Source organism: Macrobrachium nipponense, chromosome 9 (genome assembly GCF_015104395.2).
Source record: "Macrobrachium nipponense isolate FS-2020 chromosome 9, ASM1510439v2, whole genome shotgun sequence".
NCBI classification, from domain to species: domain Eukaryota; kingdom Metazoa; phylum Arthropoda; class Malacostraca; order Decapoda; family Palaemonidae; genus Macrobrachium; species Macrobrachium nipponense.
The window spans coordinates 28120829-28145829 of NC_061110.1; the positions used below are offsets into that span (position 1 = coordinate 28120829).

A 25001-nucleotide genomic window follows, 5' to 3' on the forward strand; every position below is an offset into this window, starting at 1 on the left:
AAATTCGAAAAATACGACATAAAAAGTGTCGAAATCATCATAACCTCAAATTTTTGTTGTAATCTAACCAGAAACTTATTTTTATTAATATACTGTGCTAAACTATAAAGGATTTTTTATCATAGTACGTATGCGTTTTTTAAAAGTGTCGTTAACTCGGAGCGTTGGAAGCATCAGCAACGTAACCTCGGAACAAACATCGTAACCCAGGGCGGATTTTTCAATGAATATTTAAGAAAAACGCGTCGTAACCTTGGAATGTCGTAACCCGAAGCCGTGTAACCCGGGGACTGCCTTTAATATTCTTGTATTCAGTGAAATCATGTATAACTTTTTAAAGGATTTATGGAAAAGATACATACTTAATAAAATAACACCATGCATTTTTCGGAACGAACATGAAAAACATCCCCTGACAACATGGAGCGTAGTTACAAAGGCTGCCTTAATTTGTATCTTATTTCTGTACAAAAATTAAAATACCTTTACGTAATATATTTTCATAACACATTTTTTTAAACATAAAAGCATAAACATTTAAAAAAAATCGACACAATCGATCGCTAAATTTACACTCTTTTTAACTATATTTTCGGAAGAGCGCAGATGGCGGCATACAAGAACAAACTTGAAAGAACATCGTAGTCGATAAACTTGAAGGGCAGTTTCAAAAGCTGCCTTTTTATCATATTTCTGCACAGAAATAAAAATACCCTATTCATAATACATTTTTGTTTACATTTTTTTAAACATAAAAGCATAAACATTTATAAAATTGACACATCGATTGCTAATTTGCACTTTTTTTAAATCGATATTTTCGGAAGAGCGGCAGGTGGCCGGCTCACAAGAAAGACCATGAAAAAACATCGTATTTGATAACGTGAATGGCAGTTTCAAAAGCTGCCTTTGTATCATATTTATGTGCAGAAATAAAAATACCTTACACGTAATACATTTTCATACACATTTTAAACAAAAGCATGAACATTTATAAATCGACACATCCATAGCTAAATTTGCACTTTGTTAATATAATTTGCATAACCTTTATGGTCTGAATGGCATTTCTAAAATGTATGAACATAACGTTAGACAACGGCGCAGCGGCGCTGTTTAACTGAAAAAAAATTGTGCCGTAAAAATAACTTTTGTACATGCAACTTCCCGGCAGATATATACGATGCTAAGTATATATCTGCCGGGTAAGTATGTACAAAACTTTATTGTATTCTAACAATATCATTTTTGTACATGCAACTTCCCCGGCAGATATATACTTAGCATCGTATATATCTGCCGGTAAGTATGTACAAAACTTTATTGTATTCTAACAATATCATTTTAAAATGCCTTATTTTTTTAATGAATATTTTTGACGACCGCCGTAAAACCGATTCGCCATTGAGCGATTGCGCCGTTAACCGCGGGCCGCCCTGTATATATATATATATATTATATATATATATATATATATATATATATATATATATATATATATATATATATATATATATATAGTGAAGAAGCCAGGTACTATTCGTACCTCTAAGTAAATGGGGGATACAATCCGCAATGAAGTAAAATCCTCTTGTAGTTTAAAATATATATTTCTTGTACAAGATTAAAACTTTTGACCATCAGCTGTGGTCTTAGTGAATAAGACCACAGCTGATGGTCGAAAGCTTTAATCTTGTACAAGAAATATATATTTTAAACTACAAGAGGATTTTACAGAGAGAGAGAGAGAGAGAGAGAGAGAGAGAGAGAGAGAGAGAGAGAGAGAGAGATTTTTATGGTACATGTATGTATAATATGTTTATAAATATTTTCAAATAATAATTGTAATTACAAAAATCATATGTGATAGTATTTTAAAGAAATACTACAGTAACCCTTTCCATTGCACTCTTTCAAATACGGATAACTCTCTCTCTCTCTCTCTCTCTCTCTCTCTCTCTTTTACCGAGATGAGAGAATTTCTATGATACATGTTTATATGTTTATTAATATTTTCACATAATAATAATAATAATAATATAACTAATTTCAAAATTCATATGTGATAGTATTTTAAAGAAATACAATATCTATCCATTTCACTCTTTTAAATAAGGATAACTCTCAAAAAAAATCTCTCTCTCTTCCTCTCCTCTCTCTCTCTCTCTCTCTCTCCCTCTCTCTCTCTCTCTCTCTCTCTCTCTCTCTCTCTTTTGCCACATGAGATACGCATGTCCTAGTGGTAACTCGCGTTCCCCTCCCCCCTGTTTGGCATGGAAGTTTATGGTATACAGTACAGTGGAACCTCGACATACGGAGTTAGTTCCTACTTACGAAAATCCAAGTTACGAAAGGAAAGACGAAGATTTTTTGCCTCTATATACAAAAACAATTCAGGTTGCGAAAGGGTAAAGTTCGAGATTCGCTCGGACCACCGAGAACAATTTTAGAATTCGCGATCCGCCAACTGAGTAGACTTGCCACCATCCTCCCGCACTCCCATTGGTTCCTGATGCTAGTCACCGCCATAAGATCCTGCTCTCATATTGGTCATCATCATGCCTCTATGTAAAGGCGTTCCTTGACCATTTTTTGCGGCAGCGTTATCGTAAACACTAGAATTCGTTCGTTCATATATGCGTATTTCGTTTGTTAACGTAAATTCGTGTTAGTGATTTCGCTTTCGTAGTACTGTAAGTTACTTTATCGTGTAGTGTGTGAACTTAATTACTTACGTTATTAGCCATGGGTCCCAAGAATGTTGCTGAAGTTCACGGAAAGAAGGGAGGATCCTTTCTATGGAGAACAAAGATGGCTTAAATAATCAAGAAGTGTTAATGTTTTCTGTCATTTGTTAATGTGTTTCTTAAAGTTTAGTGTTAATGTTTTCTGCCATTTTTTAATGTGTTTCATCAAGTTAAGTGTTCATGTTTTCTGCCATTTATCCTCCTCCTCTGTCACCACCTGACTCGAAAGGTAAGGTTCCACATTTTACCACATATGTACGTACATGTACGTAAAGTATTTCTTGTACCTTGTACACTAATACACTTTATTTACAGGTACGTACTACAATAAAGGTTATGTTAGGTATTGAATGGTCCAATTGTGTGTCGACCCCATTGTTTTTTTTTTTTTTATAGGTCAAATTTAGCTTTTATTATAAAATTTACTGTGGTGTTTTTTGTAGGGCTTGGAACGAATTAGGCAATTTACATGTAAAACGTAGTTCAAGATACGAAAAAATCAGGTTACGAAGGCCGCTTCGGAACGGATTAATTTCGTATCCTGAGGCACTACTGTATATCTTTAAGGGCATTACTACATTTTATGGTGAAATAATAATATACAGTACTAGTGTTCAAATAATATTAAGTTTAATGAGATTAAGCAATAACCTCTCTCTCTCTCTCTCTCTCTCTCTCTCTCTCTCTCTCTCTCTCTCTCTCTCTCTCTCTCTCTCTCTCTCTCTCTCTCTCTCTCTTACTTACGTATGTTTATTTGTTTTGTAATATAAATAAATGATTTACCTTATAACTAATTTTCAAATATTGATGGAGTCTAGGAGTTATTCTCTCTCTCTCTCTCTCTCTACTCTCTCTCTCTCTGTCCTCAGGAATAATTCATAATTTAGCTCTTGATGGTCAGATATATGATGTTGCCATTCAATAGTCTCTCCTCTCTCTTCCTCTCTCTCTCTTCTCTCTCTCTCTCTGCTCTCGCTCTCTCTACTCTCTCCTCTCTCATCTCTAGTCTCTCTCTCTCGATCAATCTCTCTCTCTCTCTCTCTCTCTCTGTGTTATTGTTTAAGATGACTTTGAAATTATATTAATATAACCTCAAAGATTAATACAGTAATAGGTTAGTAATTTTAGGTATATTTGAAGTAGGATGTTATTAAAGGTATACATTTGGTATCTGAACTTTCAAGATAGGCAGTTATAAGCATTTTAGTGGTGGTTCTAACTTTCCGTGTTTTACTATTCACGGGGGTGTCTGGTACACATCCCCCACGAATACGGGGGAACACTGTATATATATTATAATAGTGTTAATTATGAGAAGAGTTTCTCGGTAGGTTGTAAAGAAGGATGATCCATATTCTACTTTTTGAGCTGACGTTACCATAACCAACTTTAACGAATAATATACATAGCAGTTGTTACTGCATTCAGCTGTAAATGTTTATAAGGACTTTTACAGAATCTTTATGGTTTAAAGTTACTGGAAATCTGGGAAGCAACAAGCATGAGGACTTTGAAGCTCCCCCCCTTTTGTAGAGTTACCAGGTGTCGTATTATTGAGCAATGAGTGTCCGAAGATTTCAGAAGATTGTTTATTCAGTTTTCTTGTCGATAGTACCTGCACTATGATAATAAATTTATATATACAATAGTTTATTTGTTATACTGTAATTGAAATACATCATTGTAATCTTTAAAATACCACTTGCCTCATGTACATGTAGGAAATATGCTAAATGTATTCACACACCATCCAATTATCTTCCAATATGGGTGGAATCAGTGATACTAATAGTGATGATGGAACATAACACACTAATGCAGTTCTTGCCATACAGTCATTGCACTTATGTCAGAAGTCATCCATGCACACAACAGACAAACGTTTGTAATTTAAGATGTTTCGGTGATATTTAACACAGAATTCTATAATTTAATTTGTTCAAGGATTTGATTTTTTTATATTATTATTTTTGCTCTTTGCATCAAGTAAGACATCTGTTTACAGAGTGGAAAAACTAGTCCAGAAGATGTTCAATAGAATTACAGAATTAGTTGAAGATCCTGAATCACTGGTGCTGCTTCTCATTGATGAAGTAGAAAGTTTAACATTAGCAAGACGGTCAGGACAATCTAATGGGGACCCAAGTGATGCTGTTCGGGTAGTTAATGCTGTTTTGACACAACTAGACCAGATTAAAAAGTAAGTTCAGCTGTTCCATGTATGTTAAACTTTATGAAAATTAGAACTCTTGATTATGTACTTGGTAACTAGCTAATGGAAAATCATGCAAGTCAGCCTTAAAAATATTTTATTTAATGTGCCAAAATATAACTTATTCTTGTCCGTAAGTGTGGACATGTGTCCTTATCAAAATCAGTAATCCGGCAAATATGTAGGTGTTGTAAAAGTAAGATGCAGATGGGGAATAAGCATATGAATAAAAGGGAGATAGGAATATTCAAAAGCAGAAATAAAATGGGGTAAGACAGGTCTTCTGCCACACACGATTTGCAATTATCCACCAGACAGGTGCTTTTAAAAGTTTGACCTCCATATAGCTCCATGGTTTGGTTAAACTATTAGAAAATAATAACATTGATAATTGAGGAGGCCAAAGTTGTAGATGTCTCAACATTTTCAAAGATTACTGATGCTTACTGTATTTCCATTTCCTTAATATCTGGTTGCCTTCCTCTTAAGTTATAATTCAGCATTAACAACAACAGTTTGTTTAGACACTGACATCAGACTAATTGCCTCTACTTGCTGCAGCTCAAATGATATTGGAGACATAGTGAGGAAAGTGACTTCCTTTGAGTGATCCTTTCTTGAGAGGATGCCTCAAGCCTTCATGAGTTGCTGTGGATGGGATCTTTAGTGAGCCAAGGCCTATTATATTTGGAGTTCCGCAGGGTAGTGTTCTTGGTCCACTATTATTTTTAGTGTATAAAAGTGATATGGTTGTTGGCCTTGAAAACGAGATTGTTCAGTTTGCTGGTGATGCAACTCTTGGTGTAGTAAAGTCTACATTTTTGAGAAATTAAGCTGCCCTCAGCTTCAATCAGGGCGAGGACTGGATCAGTGGATGGTGTACTTGGTGGTTTATGATGCTGAACTCCAGTAAAACAAGCTGTAGGGGGTAGTGCCATCAGTGCAGTTCAAGGGGTGCACCGTAGACATTACTAAAGGCACTTTGCAGTGTGCATAGTTGCAACCCCTTTCATTCCTTAAGCTGTACCTCCATTCATATCTTTCTTTCATACATACTCTCAATATCCTTTCCAGTGCTGAGTGGCCTCATAGGTTCCAGTGCTTAGCCTTTGGCCTAAACTATGTTCCATTCCATTACAGTAAAACAAGAATACTATTGATTAACAAATCTTGTGCAAATTTCCCATCCCATCCTCCCTTCCAGTGGATGAAACTTTGCTGAATAAGTCTGGAGTTTTAACTGTCATATGTTTGTTGAACTTTCCGTTTGTTCATACGCGAACAAACCTTCAGTCTTAACAATAGGATCATTTCTAGCGCCTAGCTGGATCCGGATAAAACGCAGATGAAAGAAAGACATCTTGTGAGATCTGGCACTGCATCAGTCTTTTTCTTAACCACCTGGGCAAGAGTTGGTTGACCTCTCTCGGCCTTTACCCGGTTCATTGCCCATTTCGATTGTGTTTAGTGTGTGTGGCTGTTATTATGGCTTCTGTTCCTTTTCGGCCTTGTCAACGTGTGTGCCCCGGAACTCCAGGTTTTCCGTGTTCTTGGTTTTTTGCCTTCGGCTGCGACCGACCCCCACATCACGTGTAGTAGGTGCCGCTATAATATTTTTACAATAACAAATCCTTGCATGGAATGTCGTGCATGGCCTAAAGAGCAGTGGAAGTCATTTTATAGCAAGAGAGCATCGGAGGGTTTCTACTCTTCCTTCATGGGAAGGTTTGTCTTCTCTTCCCGATGCTTCGTCTCCTGCTGTGCACACAAACCATAGTAGCGTTGTGCCTTTGCCCCCTTCCTTTTCTTCCATCGATTCGTCGTTGGAAGTATCGGGAGGCCTTCAGGCTAATTTTTGTAATGTCGCCCCTTCTTCTTCGGGAGTTGATTGGATTCCCGGGAAGGGGGAGGCTTTTTCATCATTCTCATTTATTCCAGAGTTGGAGGCGTCCAAGATGGTGACAATTTGGAAGACGCTCGGGCTAGGGGGTTTCCCATCCTTGGAGGGGTTGCTGGCGCACTTCATAGATGCTCGCTACCCCTTTCCTCCATGCCTCGTCTTCGTGGGTAGTCGAGGTCAGCCATCTTGTATTGCTCCGCCAGTGACTGTTGCCGCTTCTTCAAGTCGGATGGAAGCTGTGGCGCCAGGCCCGCTAACGACATTACAGGAGCCAGTCATTTTGTATTCCGCCAGTGGCGTCTGCTTCCCGTTCGGACCGAGAGGAAGCCATGACGTCATCACCACTTGTGACGGCACTTCCATCGTTGACGTCACTCCCAGTCGTCTCCTCTGCGCTGCCTCTCTCAGCAGTGATGTCATCTCTGCCGCCAAGTTCGCTGCATCTCCCTCTCCCTTCCATGTCATCAGAGCCTTCTCTTGCTGATCCGTTTGAGGCATTATGCCAGGTGGTTCATAAGAGGTTGGACTCTGTTTTGGATGATAAGTTGGCCGCCATGTCAGCTGGGAGGACTGGAAGGAAAGGTGTTGCATCGTCCCTGACTCCTGCAAAGAGATCGCATAAGGAACCAGTGCTGTCTTCCTCTCCTTCCCCCTCCACACCACGTTGGTGTATCAGGCGTTGGAAGGCTAAGGACTTTGCTCTTTCTTCGCCTACGAGGGAGGAACAACACGGCCGTGTTCTCGAGAGTGTTGGTGTTTCGGAGAGTGTTAGTGTATCTTCCCCAGTGGCTGCTTTGTCCTCTGCATCGAATTGTGAGCTTGTTGCAACCTCCCCCGTTCGTGCACATCGCGAGCATGTTGCAACCTCCCCCGTCCGTGCACATGATGCAAGCGCTCCCTCTTCTTCTCCAGGGCCTATTCGTAGCCGTAAGGATCTCAAGGCACCTGTCAAGAGATCGAAGGTTGTGAGCGCAGAGTTGGTGCAGCAGGAGCGTTTGCCTGCCCCGTTACCGTTCGCGGACATGTTAAAGAGTCATCTGTTGGCAAGGTGCGTAGTGATGTTCCTAGTGTTGTAGTTGGTTCGTAGCGGGAGTTGGCGCGTGGACCCAGCCCAGACAGGTTAGTTGGTGTTTCGGGCTGTTTGGCTGCTGATCCTTTCGTTAATTTTAATGAGAAAGGTGCCTTAGAGGAGCCTACACACCCATCTCGTCATCGGTCTCCGTTGCTGGTGCAGGAGGAGGGAGACACGCAAGTTTTTGTCTTCTTTTTCAGAAGTTGTCAATCTCATTCATGGGTTTAAACAATTTGGAAAGTAGGTCTCGTGCTCGGTCATCTTACACTCCTTCTTGCTTGGAAGACTTGCTGGGAGCTATGCAGGATCCCAAATCATTTTTTCAGCTTCCCTTGTCGGGGCACGTCCAGTCAGTCTTGCATTAGGTTAACGCCTCTGTTTCAGACCATTACAGTTCGCTTCGCTCTAGGGGCTCTGCCAAGCTACTACCCCCGCCTCTCACGAGACATAGGAAATACTATGCTACAAACTCTGCGTTTTTGATGTCGCATCATCTTAACCCGGACGCCATTCACTTGAAGCCAGGATTGACTTTGGAGCAGGTGAGGTCAGTGGCTCTGTCCTTGTCTCCACAGGATGCCTCAGCGTTGGAATCTACGGCATCCTCCATGTTGCAGACGGTTTCTTGGCTGGACTTCTGGTATATGGTCATTGCCAAGATAGCTTTTGACAGGTCCCCAGAAAGGTTGGTGAGTGCATCCGCACTTGCCAATCTGTTGCAGTCCAGAGGCAAGGCGTTTTCATATATGTGTTAATTTATGGGCTAACCTTCTCCTGATTAGAAGAGATGCAGCTTTATCTAGGATAGAGAGATCAGTTGACCCGGAGTCCTTGCTGGTATTGAGGCATTGAGGAATGGGGTTCTGTTGGAGTCCCAATTTTTGTTTCCTCGGGCCGAGCTGGAAGATGCAATAGACCAGCGCCTGGCTGACACCAAAGACTGACTGGTGCACCAGGCTGTGTCTAAGTCGGAGTTTCGTCCTCGGAGACGTCCTGCTCCTCCTCCCCCTGTCCAGCAGCAGTCAAGAAGATCGTCGCCTGGTAGGCCGTCGAGGAGTTCGGTTTCGGCGGGGCCTCCCCGTTCATCTCAGCCTAGATCAAAGGACCAACATCCCTTTCGCTCTCGTTCCTTAAGCCAAGAAGGGGCCCAAGGGGCAGAGGTAAAGGGGGCCGTCAGTAGGTTAGGCGCCTCTCCCTCTCCTGCGCCACGGGTAGGGGGGGTGCCTGGCGGGCCATTGGGCCAAGTGGCAGAGTTATGTGGCGGAGAAGTGGGTTGTAGATGTCCTTCAGGTGGGGTACCTACTGCCATTCGACTTCTCTCCTCTGTCAGACAAGCCGCAGCTCAGGAAGGCATATCCTCCAGATTCTCTGAAGTTCTTGGCTCTTTGGGAGGAAGTGCAGAAGATGCTGGACAAGGATGCGATAGAGGAAGTGGTGCATCCGTATCCAGGGTTTTACAGTCACATCTTCTTGTTGCCGAAGGTGTCGGGAGGTTGGAGACCTGTGATCGACTTATCCACCTTGAATCACTTCATCAGGAAGACATGGTTCAAGATGGAGACCCCGAGTTCAGTGTTGCCAGCTGTGACGGAAGGCGACTTCATGCTGTCGAGACTTAAGGGACGCATACTTCCAGATCCCTATTCATCCGATGTCCAGGAAGTTCCTTTGCTTCTCTCTCGGAGACAAGGTCTTTGAGTTCAAAGTCCTATACTTCGGGCTGACAACAGCCCCTCAAGTGTTCACAAGGGTCTTCTCTCTCGTATCAAGTTGGGCCCATGCTCAGGTGATCTGTTTGCTAAGGTACCTTGACGATCGGTTGGTCTTGGCAGTTTCCAGGGAAAAGCTGCTGCAGGACAGGGATCGTCTACTTTGGTTCTGTCTGGAACTGGGCATTGTAGTCAACCAGGAAAAGTCAAACCTCGTACCCAGTCAAAGGATTCTCTACCTGGGCAAGGCCATTAATACGACAGTTGCAAGAGTTTTTCCATCGGATCAGAGATTGGAGAAGTTGCGAGTGGTGGCGAGCGACTTCCTGTCGGAACCACATCAGTCACCTCATCAGAGGCAGGTTCTTCTGGGAGTGTTGTCTTCCCTGGAGAAGCTGGTCCCTCATGGGCGTCTTCATCTTCGGCCTCTGCAATGGAGACTGGGGGAATTCTGGTCTTTCGAAGGGTGTCCCTCTGCGTTCTCTTCCACCGGACTTCCTTCTGTTCTCAGACACCTCTTTCGCAGGTTGGGGGGCTCATTTAGGCGGCCTCATTGCATCAGGCGTTTGAAGGACAAACAGCAACATATCAACGTCTTGGAGTTGAAGGCAGCCTTCCTGGGTCTGAATGAGTTTTGGGAGAAGGTAGAGGGTCATTCTGTCATTCTCCTGTCGGACAACACCACGGTGGTCGCCTATGTCAACAAGCAACAAGCAGGGGGGCCTGGTTTCTCGTCAACTTGACGCCTTGACCGTCGAGGCTCACCTGTGGGGGGTCAGCAATTTGGTAGAGCTCTCAGCCAGGTATATCCCAGGGAAATGGAATGTGGTCTCAGACAAACATAGTCGTCGGGATCAGATCCTAGGCACAGAGTGGTCCCTTCATCAAGTGGTAACAGACAAACTCTTCCAGGTTTGGGGGAGACCCATGCTGGACCTTTTTGCGACTCGGTTCAACAGGAAGCTGGAGATATTCTGTTCAGTGGTTCCAGATCCTTTAGCGTTAGCAGAGGACGCTTTTTAACATCCCGGGGACAACCTGGAGGTGTATGCCTTCCCTCCGTTTTGTTTGATCCGTCAAGTTCTGAACAGGCTGATGAGTTCACAGGGTCTCAGGATGACTTTGGTAGCCCCTCTGTGGCCTCAGCCAGAATGGTTTCCAGATCTGCTGTCGTTGTTATCAGAGGTTCCGAGGGAAATTCCCCCTTGGCGGCATCTGTGTCAGGTTCCACCAGTCAGTAGAATCCCTGTCTCTTCGCGGTTGGAGGCTATCAAATATCTCCTCTGAGCGAGAGGCTTTTCTCAGAAGGACAGCAGGGCATATGTCCAGCAGTCTCAAAAAGTCAACCTCCGCAGCTTACCAAGGCAAGTGGGCGATCTACTGTGATTGGTGATGTAAACAGGTTTTTCTCCACTTGCAACCTCTAGTCAGCGAATAGCAGACTTTTTAACCTTCCTCAGAGACGAGAAACGTTTGTCCATTTCTGCCATTAGAGGCTACAGGGCGGCCCTGAGTTTTTTGTTATGCCTTAAAGGTATCGACATCTCCTTGTCCTGGGAACTTGACGCTCAAGACAGTTTCCCTACTGGCCTTGGCATCTTCAAAGACACTCTGAGCTATGATGTGAAGCACACCAGGGTTTGGGGGTCGGTGTCCTTCGAATTTGTCCCAGAATTCGTGGCCAAGACCCAAAATCCCTCTGTGCATGATGAAAGGTTCACTTCATTTTCCATTCCATCACTGAATGACTTTGTGGGTGGTGATGCTCAAGAACTTTTGTTGTGCCCTGTCCAGGCCCTGCGTTGCGATCTTAAAAGGACTCGGCACCTTAGACCAGGCTGCCGCAGACTTTTTGTTAGCACAGGATGTACTAAGAAAGAGGTGTCTAAGAATACTATCTCTTTTTGGATACAGGAAGCCATCAAACAGGCATACTTGGCTCTTGATGATTCTGCCACCACTTCTGTGCAGGCTAGAGCGCATGACATTAGGGTTATTGGTCCCTCTCTGGCTTTCAAAAAGAACTTGGCTGTACGTAGAGTGCTGAGCGCTGGTACTTGGTTACGCCAGTCCACATTCACCGCTTTCTATCTTAAGGATGTTGCCCACAGATGTATTGACATGTTTTCCCTGGGTCCTGTGGTGGCTGCCCAACAGGTTGTGTAACTCATAGTTGCCCTTAACAGGGCACTTTTGTATCTTACCTAAGATGATTGTGTGGATGAGAGAATGAGTGAGTTGGCTGGTCTCCTTCTTTCTCTTGTACCTTGTCTTCTTCCTTTGGGCGGGTTAAGGATAGACACGTCATTTGCTGGGCAGGTCTGATACAGGTGAGTAAGGTAGTAATACTGATAGTGTGGTCGCTTAATATACAAATATCAAACCCTCTATTCAGTAGTATATTCCCCACTCCTTGGGATGGAATTGGGAGTGGTAACAAACCCTGGTGGATTGGTTTGCTATTGGACAGTCAAAGTTTCTCTTTGGTTTCCTATACAATGATTCTCCCATATATCATTGTGCGTCACTCAGGGTCTGCGTGGTTAGATATCAAGTCATCTAGCTTCTCAACAGGCTTCAGTCCCTCTCCAGAAGTCATTTTTTCTGGAGCTGGACTGGTGGGTAGGCCCCCAGCCAGTTTAGGATGTCTTGTACCTCCCTCCAAGTATGAGTCTATCCTATTGTTAAGACTGAAGGTTTGTTCGTGTATGAACAAATGACAAATTTTCTAAGACAATTTATATTTTTCATAGCTACAAACCTAAGATGTTAACATTATACTGCCCACCTCTATCCGCCCCTCTGTTTGTTAAGACATCCTGAGTCGGGAAAGACTGGCGTGATAGCATAGTTGCGTGGTCTTTGACCACTCTTCACCTGATATACTCACGCATTGCCAGATCTCGCAAAATTCCTTACTTTCATCTGCATTTTTACTGGATCCAGCAAGGCACTAGAAATTATCTTATTGTTAAGAACTCAGGTTTGTAACTATGAAAAATACAAATTGTCTTAGAAAATTTGTAATTTTTCTAACAATATTTTCAAGAAAATTTTGTATCGTTTATTGAACAAATGCTCGTATAGTACTTCGAGCTGACTGATTATCTTGTTTATAGTAGTTAGGTTCCAATGAAAAGTTCACAGTATTGTGAATTCTAGCAACTTGCATCATGTAAGATTGAGGTATTACTGCAAGTCATTTAGGAAACACATGCCTCTTTAAGTCATTTAGGGAACATGCCTCATTTTCCCATCTTTCCCTGCTTAGGATACTTTGTATTAGTGAATTGCTGCTGTTTCTCAGGCAGGTGATCAGACTGGACATTGTTGTCCTTACAATGATTTTTAAATTATCCAGGCAGTTTTCTGTGAACATCTGTGTGGCAGTGTTTTTGAGGCATCTCAGAATGTCATTGTAAACAACAGTGATACATCTCATCATGGTCCGGGTATAGTTCACCCATAGGGAACACCCTTATATACTGTAACAGTACGAGTGGAAGAGCAGCATTTTCATGTCTTGGTGGCAGGAGGCAAACCTCCTTGCAGTCATGTTGCCAGTTGCACATAGTTTATGACACCTCTGTTCTATGTCTGCTGTATCATTTAGGTCGTCCGTGATAATGTGACCCAAATGCAGAAATTCATGCATGAATTCCAGTCAATGATTTCTGAAGAAAACTTGTGGTTCTGCAATATGCTTAGTGATTCCGTAAGCAGCGACATGCACTGGGTCTTGGTTTTGTTGTAGTATAGAATATCAAATTCCTCTGCATATTGGCAGCAAGCGTCAATGAGTCACTAGAGACCTTGCACAGATGAGGAAATCAGAACCATCTCATCAGCTTAACGCAGGTTGTTTGTTGTTGTTTCATTGACAGTGAATCCGATTGGGAGTGATTTCAGTTTGATATTCAGGGGATCTGTGTATGTATTAAACAGGTACGGAGAGAAAATGCCTTCTTGCCAAAGTCCTTTTAGGGAGCCAAAGGTGTACAACAATACATTACTCCATTTGACACAGAATTGCTGTGTGGAGAACCAGCAATATAAAATTCCAATTGAACATAGAGCTGTGCCTCTTTTTTGTAGCTTCAGGAAAAACTTCAGGTTGTTTACTATGTCAAATGCTTTTCTCACATCTACAAAACAGAGGAAAACAGGAGAGGCTGATGATACATAATAGTATGGATTTAGTTCAGCAATTATTTCAGGATGTAGATACAGGTGTTGGCTGAGTGGTTTGCTTTAAATCTGAACTGGTTGTCAGTGTGTGTAAAAAGGTGAGAACTCTCACTAGAAGAATCAACTCGAGTATCGTCAACGCAATCTTAGTGATTGCAATCAAGCAATAATTGACAGGGTCAGCTGCATCCTTTAGCTTGTTTTTGATTAATGGTATGAAGTGAACTAAGAGTAGAGAGTCTGGAAGAAACTGGTGAATTATACACACTGGATAGGGCAGCTAGCAAAATGTAAATTATCAGGCAGCAGAATTTGAAAGCTTCTGCAGGAAAACCATCGAAGCCGGGCGACTTATTATTAAGTAGATTGTTTATGGCATCACTGAATTTACCGACCATAATACCTGGCATTATATGATCTGCAAAATGAAATTGAATGTTATCAGCAAGAAGGTTATCCACATCCCTTTAGGAGTCTTGATCGTTTATGTAATTCCGGATAGTGTTGAAGTGATTGCCTCACATTCTTGCGATAGCCTCGTCACTGATGGCTTCTATTCTCTGTGATAATTAGTTTTGGGATTTAGGGTTTGAATGTTTCCAAAGACAAGGATAATCATTGGATTCTAAATTTCTAGACATTTCATCAGCTTTTAGTTGCTTTTCATTTATTCTGCAGTGCTTAAGAGCAAGTTTGAACTGCGCTCTCGCCTGACTCATTAGCAACGCAGTGTCCTTCCCTTGGGCTACCATTTTGCCTCCACAGTAAAAACATTTCTCATGAATATGTATACAGATCTTTAACAAAGTCATTCCAGCCAGGTATATTACAGGAATTACCTTGATGAATTTTAAAGGTAGTCCTGGTCATTTCTAATTTTGTTAGTACAAAGTAAAGCGTCTTGCCGGTTGAACTATTGACTGCAACCTGGTTTCCGTCTTCACCCTAAAGTACTATGTGGTTTTCTGTTGGTTTTTAAAGTCCCAGTTAACAGCTGATGAGTGATCAGTTAGGGGGTTCTCACGGTAAGGAAGGATGTGGTACTGTATGACACCTGTAAACAGATATGATCGTAGCCCGTTGCAAGGTCGTATTGAAAGTTGCATGTCACAGTAGAACCATGAAATTGTGGAGACATGATGCAGTGGTCCAGCCAGGAAGTTGCAATTGTGTCTGTGCTATTTTGTACATAGAAATAGGAGGAGGGAGGGAGGAGCATGACATTGCTAATTTGGAGAGCATGATTTTGACAGAAGCAAGTTCATTATAGAATTGTTTTGCGGTGTGAGGATTAACTTCCCCAATTATACAAATACGATCAACAGGTGAATCATGAATAATACTATGTAACTCACCTACTACTACTAAGGGATTCAGAGCCAATGGATATCAGATAAGGGTGAAAGGTGGCAAGTGTGTATTTTATAACCCTACCTAATTTTTGCAAGTATTCTTAAGTACCTAAGTTTTATAGTTTTGATATTTATAGAGCAAAATGAAGTCAACAATGCTAGAACAGAGAAAATCGCAGAAAAGGATACAAAAACCATTCGTAGCATAAACATAATATGCCATCATGAGGCTCCACCCATCTACTAGGTAGGCAGTAAGTCACTAACAGTCTAGGCCTCAACAAATTTGGTAATGGCTAGCAGGATATGGAATTGTCCCCGTGTTTGCAAGACTGCATATGTGCTACGGCTTGCTACTTTGTATACAAGCGAGAAGACCCATGGCAAGATTTACTATAGCTTAAATAGATAGCTTTTTCTATAATGGCCAATAGTTACTTGGTAACACTCATTACTTGCTGCAGCAAATAGAACGCTGTAGTGTCAAAACCTGAGGTAAAACAAACATGATTGTTTTTTTGTATTCCCGCCCTGAATAGATGTAGACCTAACAAATGAGTTCGTGGCCTAGCAGGTGGTTGGGTTCTTAGCCTAGACTAGCCTAACCTAAGTGGTTAAGTTCTTATCAAGTGGTCGATTCTAGGCATAGCCTAGATAGTTCAAACCTATCTAAACCATCCTAACCTAGCCTAAGTGTAGGAGTCCTTAGCCTAGCCTAACTGGTTTGGGTTTATCTTTGTCAGACCTGTTTGTTAGGTTTAGGTTGGGTACAATTCCCAGCTTAACCTACCTTTATATGTCCAAGTAACTAGACCAGTACTGTCTCAACATCCTAGGACATCTCTGATGAGTAGCATACTGAATGTATGTCATCATAGGGGAATCACCTCATAGGACATTTCTGCTGTCTACAGTGCACAAGTTGACAGTAGGATATTAAAATGTATTTGGGTAGAGCATATTATCATAGATCATCCCCTTGGGTTATCCTACTGTCCCCTCTGTGTACTTGTAGGAGACCCATATTAGACCTCTTCATTACATGGTTCAACAGGAAGCTAGAGGTCTACTGTTCATGGTCTCAGATCTGTTGGCTGGGGCAGACTCCCCCCTTCTGAATAAAGTGGTGATGTCTCAGAAGCTTAGGATGTTGATGGTTGCTCCTTTATGTGCCTAAGGCAAAATGGTTTCCAGACCTGTTGTCTCTGCTGGTAGAAGTTCCAAGATAGCTACTTCCCTAGCACTGTCTACTCAGATGTCAGGATATATCAGAAAGTCATTGAGTGTACCAGGGAAATTGGTCCGTCTACTGTGATTGGTGTTGTAGACGGGTTATTTCTCCCCTTGGTTCTTCTATTCAACAAGTAGCTGATTTTTTAGTATTTCTGAGAATAGAAAAAAATTTTATCTTTATGAGCCATAAAAGGTTATATGGCTGCTCTAGCTGTGGTGCTAAGGATGAGAGACTTAGATATTTCTGCTTCTTGAGAAATATCTATGTTGATCAAAAGCCTTCAGCAGTCCTGTCCTTCTAGAGAACTTAAATCTCCTGGCTGGGATTTAACTCTAGTATTATCTAGCCTTACAAAGGCTCCCTATGAACCGTTGCAAGAGGCTACAGATAGAAACGTATGCTTAAAGCAGTCTTCTTGGTGGCCCTAGCATCGACAAAAAGAGTGAGGAAACTTCAAGGTTTGTCACATGACATAAAACACACCAGCGGTTGGCATTCTTTAGTGTTTGAATTTATTCTAAAATTCATTGCTAAGACGCAGAATCCAACAATTATTGATGACAGATTTGTCTCCTTTTCTATACCTTCTTTGGGAGACTGTAGATAATGATCTGACAAAATGTTATGTTCTGTCATAACGCTGCATGCTTATTTAAAAGGAACTTGACATCTCAGACCAGCATGTCAAAGATTTTTTTTTTAACACTGGCCGGGTCAAGAAAGCAGTGTACAAGAATACAGTTTCGTTTTGGTTAAGAAAAACAATAGGGAATGCCTATTAAACAGAGGCAAGAGAGTCAGATGACATCATGAGGGCAAGACCGCATGAATTTAGAGGTCTGAGCTCTTCCTTGGCTTTTAAGAAGAATATATCTGTTCATAGAATATTAAGAGCTGGTTCATGGTTATGCAAACCACTTTCACTTCCTTTTACTTGAAGGATGTTGCCCATAGGTTCAGACACTTTTTCTTTGGGTCCAGTGGTGGCTGCTCAACAAGTTGTGCAACCCATCCAGTGCCCCTGGCAGGTCATTTTGTATCTTCTCTAAGATGTGGGTATGAAAGTGAAATGAATGAAACTACTGGTCTGTTTTCTTTTATATTTTCTGTCTCCTTCTTTACTTATGGGCATTAAGAAGAGAGTGCTACTGTCATAAGCTGGAACAGACAGGATACAGGTGAGTGAAGTAGCCATGCTGTTAGAGTAATCATGAGTTTAAGATACCTATCAGTAGCAAGATGGTTTGTTATTAGAACAGACAGCTTCTTATCTTCCACGGGTGCAATGAACTATGACATTGTATAGAAACCCAGAAGTCTGAATCTATGATATTGATATATATCTTAGATTCTGAAATGATGATCAGTTTTTCTTAGAATGATTTTGTTTAGGAAACTGATCAAAGGTAACAAACCTCCAGTAGGTTAATAGTACTTACCTCCCACCAAAGGTAAGTCTGTCCTAATGTTAAGAGTGAGGCTTTGTTTCTTATATGAACAAATGACAAATTTTTAAATCTATTTTTTATAATTAACAAACTTGAGGTGTTAACATACAAAGGCCCACCTCTAACTACCCCTCTAACAATTAACCTGGGTTGGAAGAATAACTCATGGTCATGGGTTGCCTAGGGTTATGTGGATGGTCCCACATAACTCATGACCAAGCACAGATGCCAGTACTAGTCCCCTGCATACACAGTTTTGTTAAATACCAGTTTCCAGCTGTCACGAGAAGATTTATTCTAATGTTAAGACCTCAGGTTTGTTAGTGATGAAAAATACAATTTTATACATTCAACTTCCCTGCCAGATATATACTTAGCTATAGACTCCGTCGTCTCCGACAGAATTTCAAATTTCGCGGCACACGCTACCGGTAGGTCAGGTGATCTACCGCCCTTCCCTGGGTGGCAGGACTAGGAACCATTCCCGTTTTCTAATCAGAATTCTTCTGTCGCCCGGGCCATCAACATTGTTGTTGGTTCCTCTCGATTGGTTTTTTCTTTTTTCACCGGCAATTGATCTTCTTGACCGACTTTTGGTGACGTATCTGGATTGTTGGATTGGCATACGCTTTTGTGGACTGTTTTGTGGACTTGATTTTGGATTTTTCTTTAAAAATGTCTGACTCTGGAATGGTTTGTGAGACGTTTGTGTGAATGTAGGCTGTAAGTTGAGGTTGCCGAAAGCTTCGGTAGACCCTCACACGGTATGCAAGGTTGCAGGGAGTATGAATGTTCTTTTACTAATACTTGCAAGGAATGTGAGAATTTGAGTGAGAACGAATGGAAGAATCTAACTAATTATTTAAAAAAGTTAGAGAGAGAAAGAGTGAGGAAGGCTTCTTATAGAAGTTTAAGTAGTTCGAGATCTGAACTAATTCCTAGCTTGGGATCTTCCCCAAGGGTAAGTATTGCTACTTCTCCTTCCATTGCAGCCCCTTCTCCTATTGCAGAACCTGTAGATTCAGCGAAAGAACTTGCGATCTAAAAGCAGCCTTCAAGTTGATGGAAAACAAAATGGCTGCCATACAAGGTAAGGCTAGTGATTATTCAGTGGACAGTGATATGAGTGTCCCCAGTGTAGTGGAGGGGGCATCTGGTCGGCTCAGCAACGCTCCTAGGTCTAGACCTCTTCCAAGCTCACATGCCCAGAGGAGAAGGAATGTCGAAAACCGAAAGGAGGTTGTGGAGAATCCCCACCGATCAGGTGTCCCTTCGGCGGTTTCTGTGACACCCCAGACTGCCAAGGATCGCTATTGTAAAAGCGTCCTGCGTGAGTGTTTTTCGTCGTCGGGATCTTCATCTCCGAGACGTGATTGGAGGGATTCAGATCGATCTCGGCCACTCAAGAGGAGTTGGAAGGCTCCGACTATTGATTCGAGCCCAGAAAACTTCCCTGAGGAGTCTCCTTCGGGGGTGAAGAAGGCAAGAAGAGCCATTCTTTCAACCAGAGTGAGAAAGGAGGCAGGAGGTGGAGGCTATGGACTCCTCCCCTCCTCCTTCCCCTCCTCCCGAAGAGGATAAAGAGGAGGTTACGAAGAGATTCATGATGGCGATGCAAGAGCAGATTTCGTCTTTTGTAGGAGTTCTGTCAAAGGAGCCTCCTAGAAGGAAAGACTCTTCCCTTCCGATCAAAAGATCCTCCAGACGTATGAGGTATCTGCCGCCAGGATCGATGCTCCTACTCGAGGTGAGGTTTCCTGTACGAACCTGGATGAACCTATCAGACGTCTGGCACCGGCCAGGAGTGAGGAGTCACCAGGAGGCAGGAGCCAAGAGCCAGGAGTGAGGAGTCAACCAGGAGGCAGGAGCCAAGAGCCAGGAGTGTGGAGTCATCCAGGCAGGAGGCAGGAGCCAGGAGGCAAGAGCCAGGAGGCAAGAGGCAGGAGTCAAGAGGCAGGAGCCAGGAGCCAAGAGGCAGGAGTCAGGAGGCAGGAGCCAGGAGTCCGGAGTCAGGAGGCAGGAGTCCGGAGTCAGGAGGCAGGAGTCAGGAGCCAGGAGTCAGGAGGCAAGAGTCAAGAGCCAGGAGGCAGGAGTCGGAGACTCGTTCCTGGAATTTATGACTCTTCTCCAAATAGGAGCTCCTCTCCTTCAGATCGTAGGAGGTCTTGGAAGGACTCTCCCTCCAAACGTGAGCTTTCTCCTTCGTCTGATCGAGGTTTAGACGATTTGTCTGATGACGAACCTCCTGCAAATGAGGGACTCTCGAGTTATAAGGTCTTAGCCCTCATTATTGCTACAAGAGTTTTGGAGACTCCTCTTAGTCCGGCGGCTCCTCCTTTCTCCTCGTTCTCTCTTTTCGAGCTCGGCTACGGCAAAATCTTCGGCCTTTCTGAAAATGAAGCCTGCAATTTCGATGAAGAAGGCACTCCATTCTTTAGATTCTTGGATGGACAAGAAGAAAGAGTTAGGAAAGACGGTATTCTGCATGCCTCCTTCCAAACTACATGGAAAGAGAGGTATTTGGTATGGGACAGGAGAGACTATGGGTCTTTCTCTGCCTGCCTCTGCAGATGCGGACTTTTCCAATTTAGTGGAGGCCTCTAGACGTCACTCCTTAGGATCGGTCAGAGCGACGTGGAGCACTTCGGAGTTGAACCCACTTTTCTAAAGGGACTTTTTGTCACTTTAGAGGTGTTCAACTTTCTGGATTGGTCACTCGGAGTTCTGGCCAACAAATCTAAAGATCCGGAGTTTTCTTAAAAACCCAGAGATTCTCCATAGCGTCCTGTCTTGCATGGACAAGGCAGTACAGGACGGTTCGGGAGAAGTGGCTTCCCTTTTTGGTGCTGGTCTCCTGAAAAAGAGATCAGTATATGGATCCCTATTATCAAAAGGGGTTTCTCCGAGCCAGAGGACTGCTTTATTGTTCGCCCCTCTATCGGATCATCTGTTTCCTTCTCAGTTAGTGAAGGATATATCTCGCTCGCTAACTGAGAAGGCGACACAAGACCTACTAACACAAACGTCCAAGAAAGGACGCCCTGTAGTGTCGGCGATTAAGAAGGACTCTCGTCCTCCTTCAGCAGCCCTTTCGTGGAGGTACAGCGGCTCGTTTCCCCCCTGCCAGAAAGAAGAGCTCTGACAAGAGAGGAAGGTCTTCCTTTAGGCCTTTCAAGAAAACCAAATGACTTGTTGCTCCTTCAAGCACCAGTGGGCGCCAGACTCCTGAACTTTGCAGGAGTATGGGCAAAAAGGGGAGCCGACCCTTGGTCAGTGTCGGTCCTAAAGAAGGGATATGTAATCCCCTTCGAGAACAGCCCTCCCCTAACATCTACGCCTCGGGAACTGTCAGCGAGGTACAGAGACCCTGTAATGAGAAAGACTCTCCTTCAAATGGTGGAACAAATGTGGGAAAAGGAGGCCATCGAACTTGTGCAGGATCCACACTCCCCGGGATTTTACAATCGCTTTTTTCTAGTACCAAAGGCATCGGGGGGGTGGAGACCAGTTCTGGACGTAAGCGCTCTGAATCGCTTTGTTCAGAAAAAGAAGTTTCGCATGGAAACGTCCGCTTCAGTAATGTCGGCTCTTCGTCCAGGAGATTGGATGGTCTCTCTGGACTTGCAAGATGCATATTTCCACGTTCCCATTCACCATTTGTCAAAGAAATATCTTCGTTTTGTAATAGGAGACAAGATTTTTCAATTCAGGCTCTGTGCTTCGGTCTGTCTACAGCTCCGCAAGTATTCACCACCTGATGGCGAATGTGGCAAGATGGCTTCACCTAGAGGGAATAAACATCTCCCTCTACTTAGACGACTGGCTGATCAGGGCCAAGTCGGAGATTCAGTGCTTGGAGGACTTATCAGTAACAAGGAACATGATAGAATCGCTGGGATTACTCGTGAACCTCGAGAAGTCGCAGCTGATCCCCAGCCAGAGCTTGGTCTATCTGGGGATTCAGATGGATTCTCGGGGTTTTCGAGTATTTCCTTCGCGAGAAAGAATCACTCGAGGTTTGTCGAAAATCTCGAGCTTCTTAGAGAGAAAGAACGTTCAGCTTTCAGCGAGGGATTATCTGAGCCTTTTAGGGACCCTGTCCTCACTAGAAAAGTTCTTCTCTCTGGGGAGGCTTCACCTTCGCCCTCTTCAGTTTTTCCTGAAAGGGGTGTGGAGTTGGAAGACGGGACAACTCTCGGACATCATCCCGCTTCCACAAGAGGTAAAAGATCATTTGAAGTGGTGGATCCTTCCTCTTCAAAAGAACGAAGGCGTATCGCTTGCCCTGCAGAACCCAGACCAAGTGTTATATGCCAAAAAGACGCTTCGGAGTCGGGATGGGGAGCGACGCTAGGAGCAAGGGAGGTGTCAGGCACCTGGACAAAGGAACAGGTGTCCTGGCACATCAATTGCAAGGAACTAGTGGCCATACACCTAGCCTTAAAGTTCTTCGAAGAGATAGTCAGAGGCGGGGTGATACAGATAAACTCGGACAACACCACGGCTCTGGCTTACATACGCAAGCAAGGAGGCACGCACTCTTTCTCCCTCTTTCAGTTAACAAGACACCTGTTTAACCTGGACAGAAAAAGAGGCATAACTCTCCTCACAAGATTTGTTCAAGGGATCAAGAATGTGAGAAGCGGACAGACTGAGCAGGAGGAATCAGGTCCTTCCCACAGAATGGACTCTACACGAAGAAGTGTGTCGAAGTCTTTGGTCCCTGTGGGGGAGACCTCACATAGACCTGTTTGCGACGTTCCTCTCCAAAAGAATAGAGATCTTTTGCTCTCTAGTGGAAGATCCGAGAGCCTTCGCAATAGACGCGTTTCTCCTGATTGGTCGGGTGTGGACGCATACGCCTTTCCCCCGTTCAAGATCCTGTGGGAAGTGCTCAGGAAGTTCGTAGCTTCGAAGAACACGAAGTTGACACTAATAGCCCCATTTTGGCCAGCCCAGGAATGGTTCACGGAGGTACTGGAGTGGATAGTGGACTTCCCCAGATCTCTTCCAAACAGACCAGATCTACTCAGACAACCCCACTTCGAGAGGTTTCATCACAACCTCCCAGGTCTCGCTCTGACTGCCTTTCGACTATCGAAAGACTTGTCAGAGCGAGGGGCTTTTCTCGCAAAGGCTGCGGGCTCTATCGCTAGAGCCCGCAGAGCTTCGACGAGAAGAGTATACCATCAAAGTGGGAAGTCTTTAGGAGGTGGTGTAAGAGTCAGAAGCTGTCCTCCTCCAGTACCTCTATAGTGAATATTGCCGATTTCCTCCTCTTTCTGAGAGAGGAATCACACCTATCTGTCTCAACAATAAAGGGATACAGAAGCATGCTGTCTTCAGTATTTAGGAATCGAGGGCTAGATATTGCAAGCAACAAAGATCTACACGATCTAATTAGATCCTTTGAAACTTCAAAGGCAGCTACTCCTAGAACACCTAGTTGGAATCTAGACATGGTCCTGAAATTCCTTTCATCGGATAAATTCGAGCCTTTACATCTGGCTTCCTTCCGCGACGTCACTAGGAAATGCTTATTCCTGGTGTCTCTCGCTACAGCCAAGAGGACAAGCGAATTGCACGCTCTAGATTCCACAGTGGAGTTCAAAGGAGATGCTGCCATCTGTTCTTTCCAGACATGTTTCTGGCAAAGAACGAAAACCCGTCAAAACCTTGGCCCAGAAGTTTGGAGGTAAAAGGCCTATCTAACCTCGTAGGCAGAGAGATAGAGAGGTCTCTCTGTCCAGTTGAGAGCTCTTAAATATTATTTAGAGAGGAAGAGACAGATGGGAGCTTGTCAACAAGGTCTTTGGTGTGCGGTGAAGAACCCCAAAAGACTCATGTCCAAGAACGCTTCGGCTTTCTTTGTGAGAAGCGTAATTACGGACGCTCACAAGAACTGCTCGGAGGAATCCTTCGGTCTTCTATAGGTCAAGACCCATGAGGTGAGAGCAGTAGCAACGTCCTTGGCGTTCCAAAAGAATATGTCTCTAAAAAATATCATTGAGACTACATATTGGAGGTGCAATTCAGTGTTTGCATCTCATTATCTGAAGGATGTGAGAGTGACCTATGAGAAGTGCTTCTCTCTAGGTCCATTTGTATCAGCAGATACAGTGCTGGGTCTTGGAGCAAAGACTGATCCTTAAATATTGTGTTTTTATCGTACATAAACCCTCTTGTCAGATATGTGCTTGGTTTTCTATTAGCAAGCTCACTGATGTCGCACGGGAGCATAGTGTCATTGCTGGTAGGGGATCAAGGGTATGTATGGCTAGTAGAGGAGTACAAAATTTTTTTTGTATATTTTGTAAATGAAAGTGTAATTATGTTTCGAGTTTTTGGTTGTTTGTAAGGAGTTCGGGGATAACTCCTTGCAATCTTAGAACTAACTGGGATGTTAGGATCAGGTGATCGGGATCGGTGTTGTGCTCCTTGAACAAGGTGTATTGTCATGTTAGTGGGATAGCACCCAATGGACAAGGCCTTTAGGCTCTGCCGAGTAAGTGGATAAGACCCCATTGGCAGACCCACAAGAACTCTTAGCCATAGATCAATATCTCGCTGAGGCTCTTGAGGCTAAGCAGACTCCAAGGCAGTAGCCGCGAAGTCTTCAGCCTAATAAGGTAGGAACCAAGGTTTATTAATACCTACAACATATGTTGTTTACCTGTCTATTTCAGTAGTTAGCTGTCTCTTACCCACCACCAATGGGTGCTAATCAGCTAAGTATATATCTGGCAGGGAAGTTGAATGTATAAAAATGATATTGTCATGTTACAATAAAGTTTTATACATACTTACCTGACAGATATATACGATTAATGGCCCGCCCAGCCTCCCCGCAGGAGACAGGTGGAAGAGAAGAATTCTGATTAGAAAACGGGAATGGTTCCTAGTCCTGCCACCCAGGGCAGGGCGGTAGATCACCTGACCTACCGGTAGCGTGTGCCGCGAAATTTGAAATTCTGTCGGAGACGACGGAGTCTATAGCTAAGTATATATCTGTCAGGTAAGTATGTATAAAACTTTATTGTAACATGACAATATCATATTTTGCATGGGAGATGAGGTGGTTAGAGCCCTTGAGTAACTTGGCTCTCTCCACTCTGGCACATAGCCTCTTCACTGATGAG

General features: G+C 43.3%; 1 protein-coding gene across 1 annotated transcript in view; it reads left to right on the top strand.

Annotated features, from left to right (window-relative positions):
• The window catches only part of LOC135218038 (pachytene checkpoint protein 2 homolog), a 122064-nt gene that overhangs the window by 75143 nt on the left and 21920 nt on the right, over positions 1-25001 (top strand). Inside the window, exon 5 of the mRNA XM_064254182.1 lies at positions 4739-4947. Within this exon, the coding sequence (XP_064110252.1) occupies positions 4739-4947 (209 nt within the window). The remainder of the gene's footprint in view (positions 1-4738; positions 4948-25001) is intronic.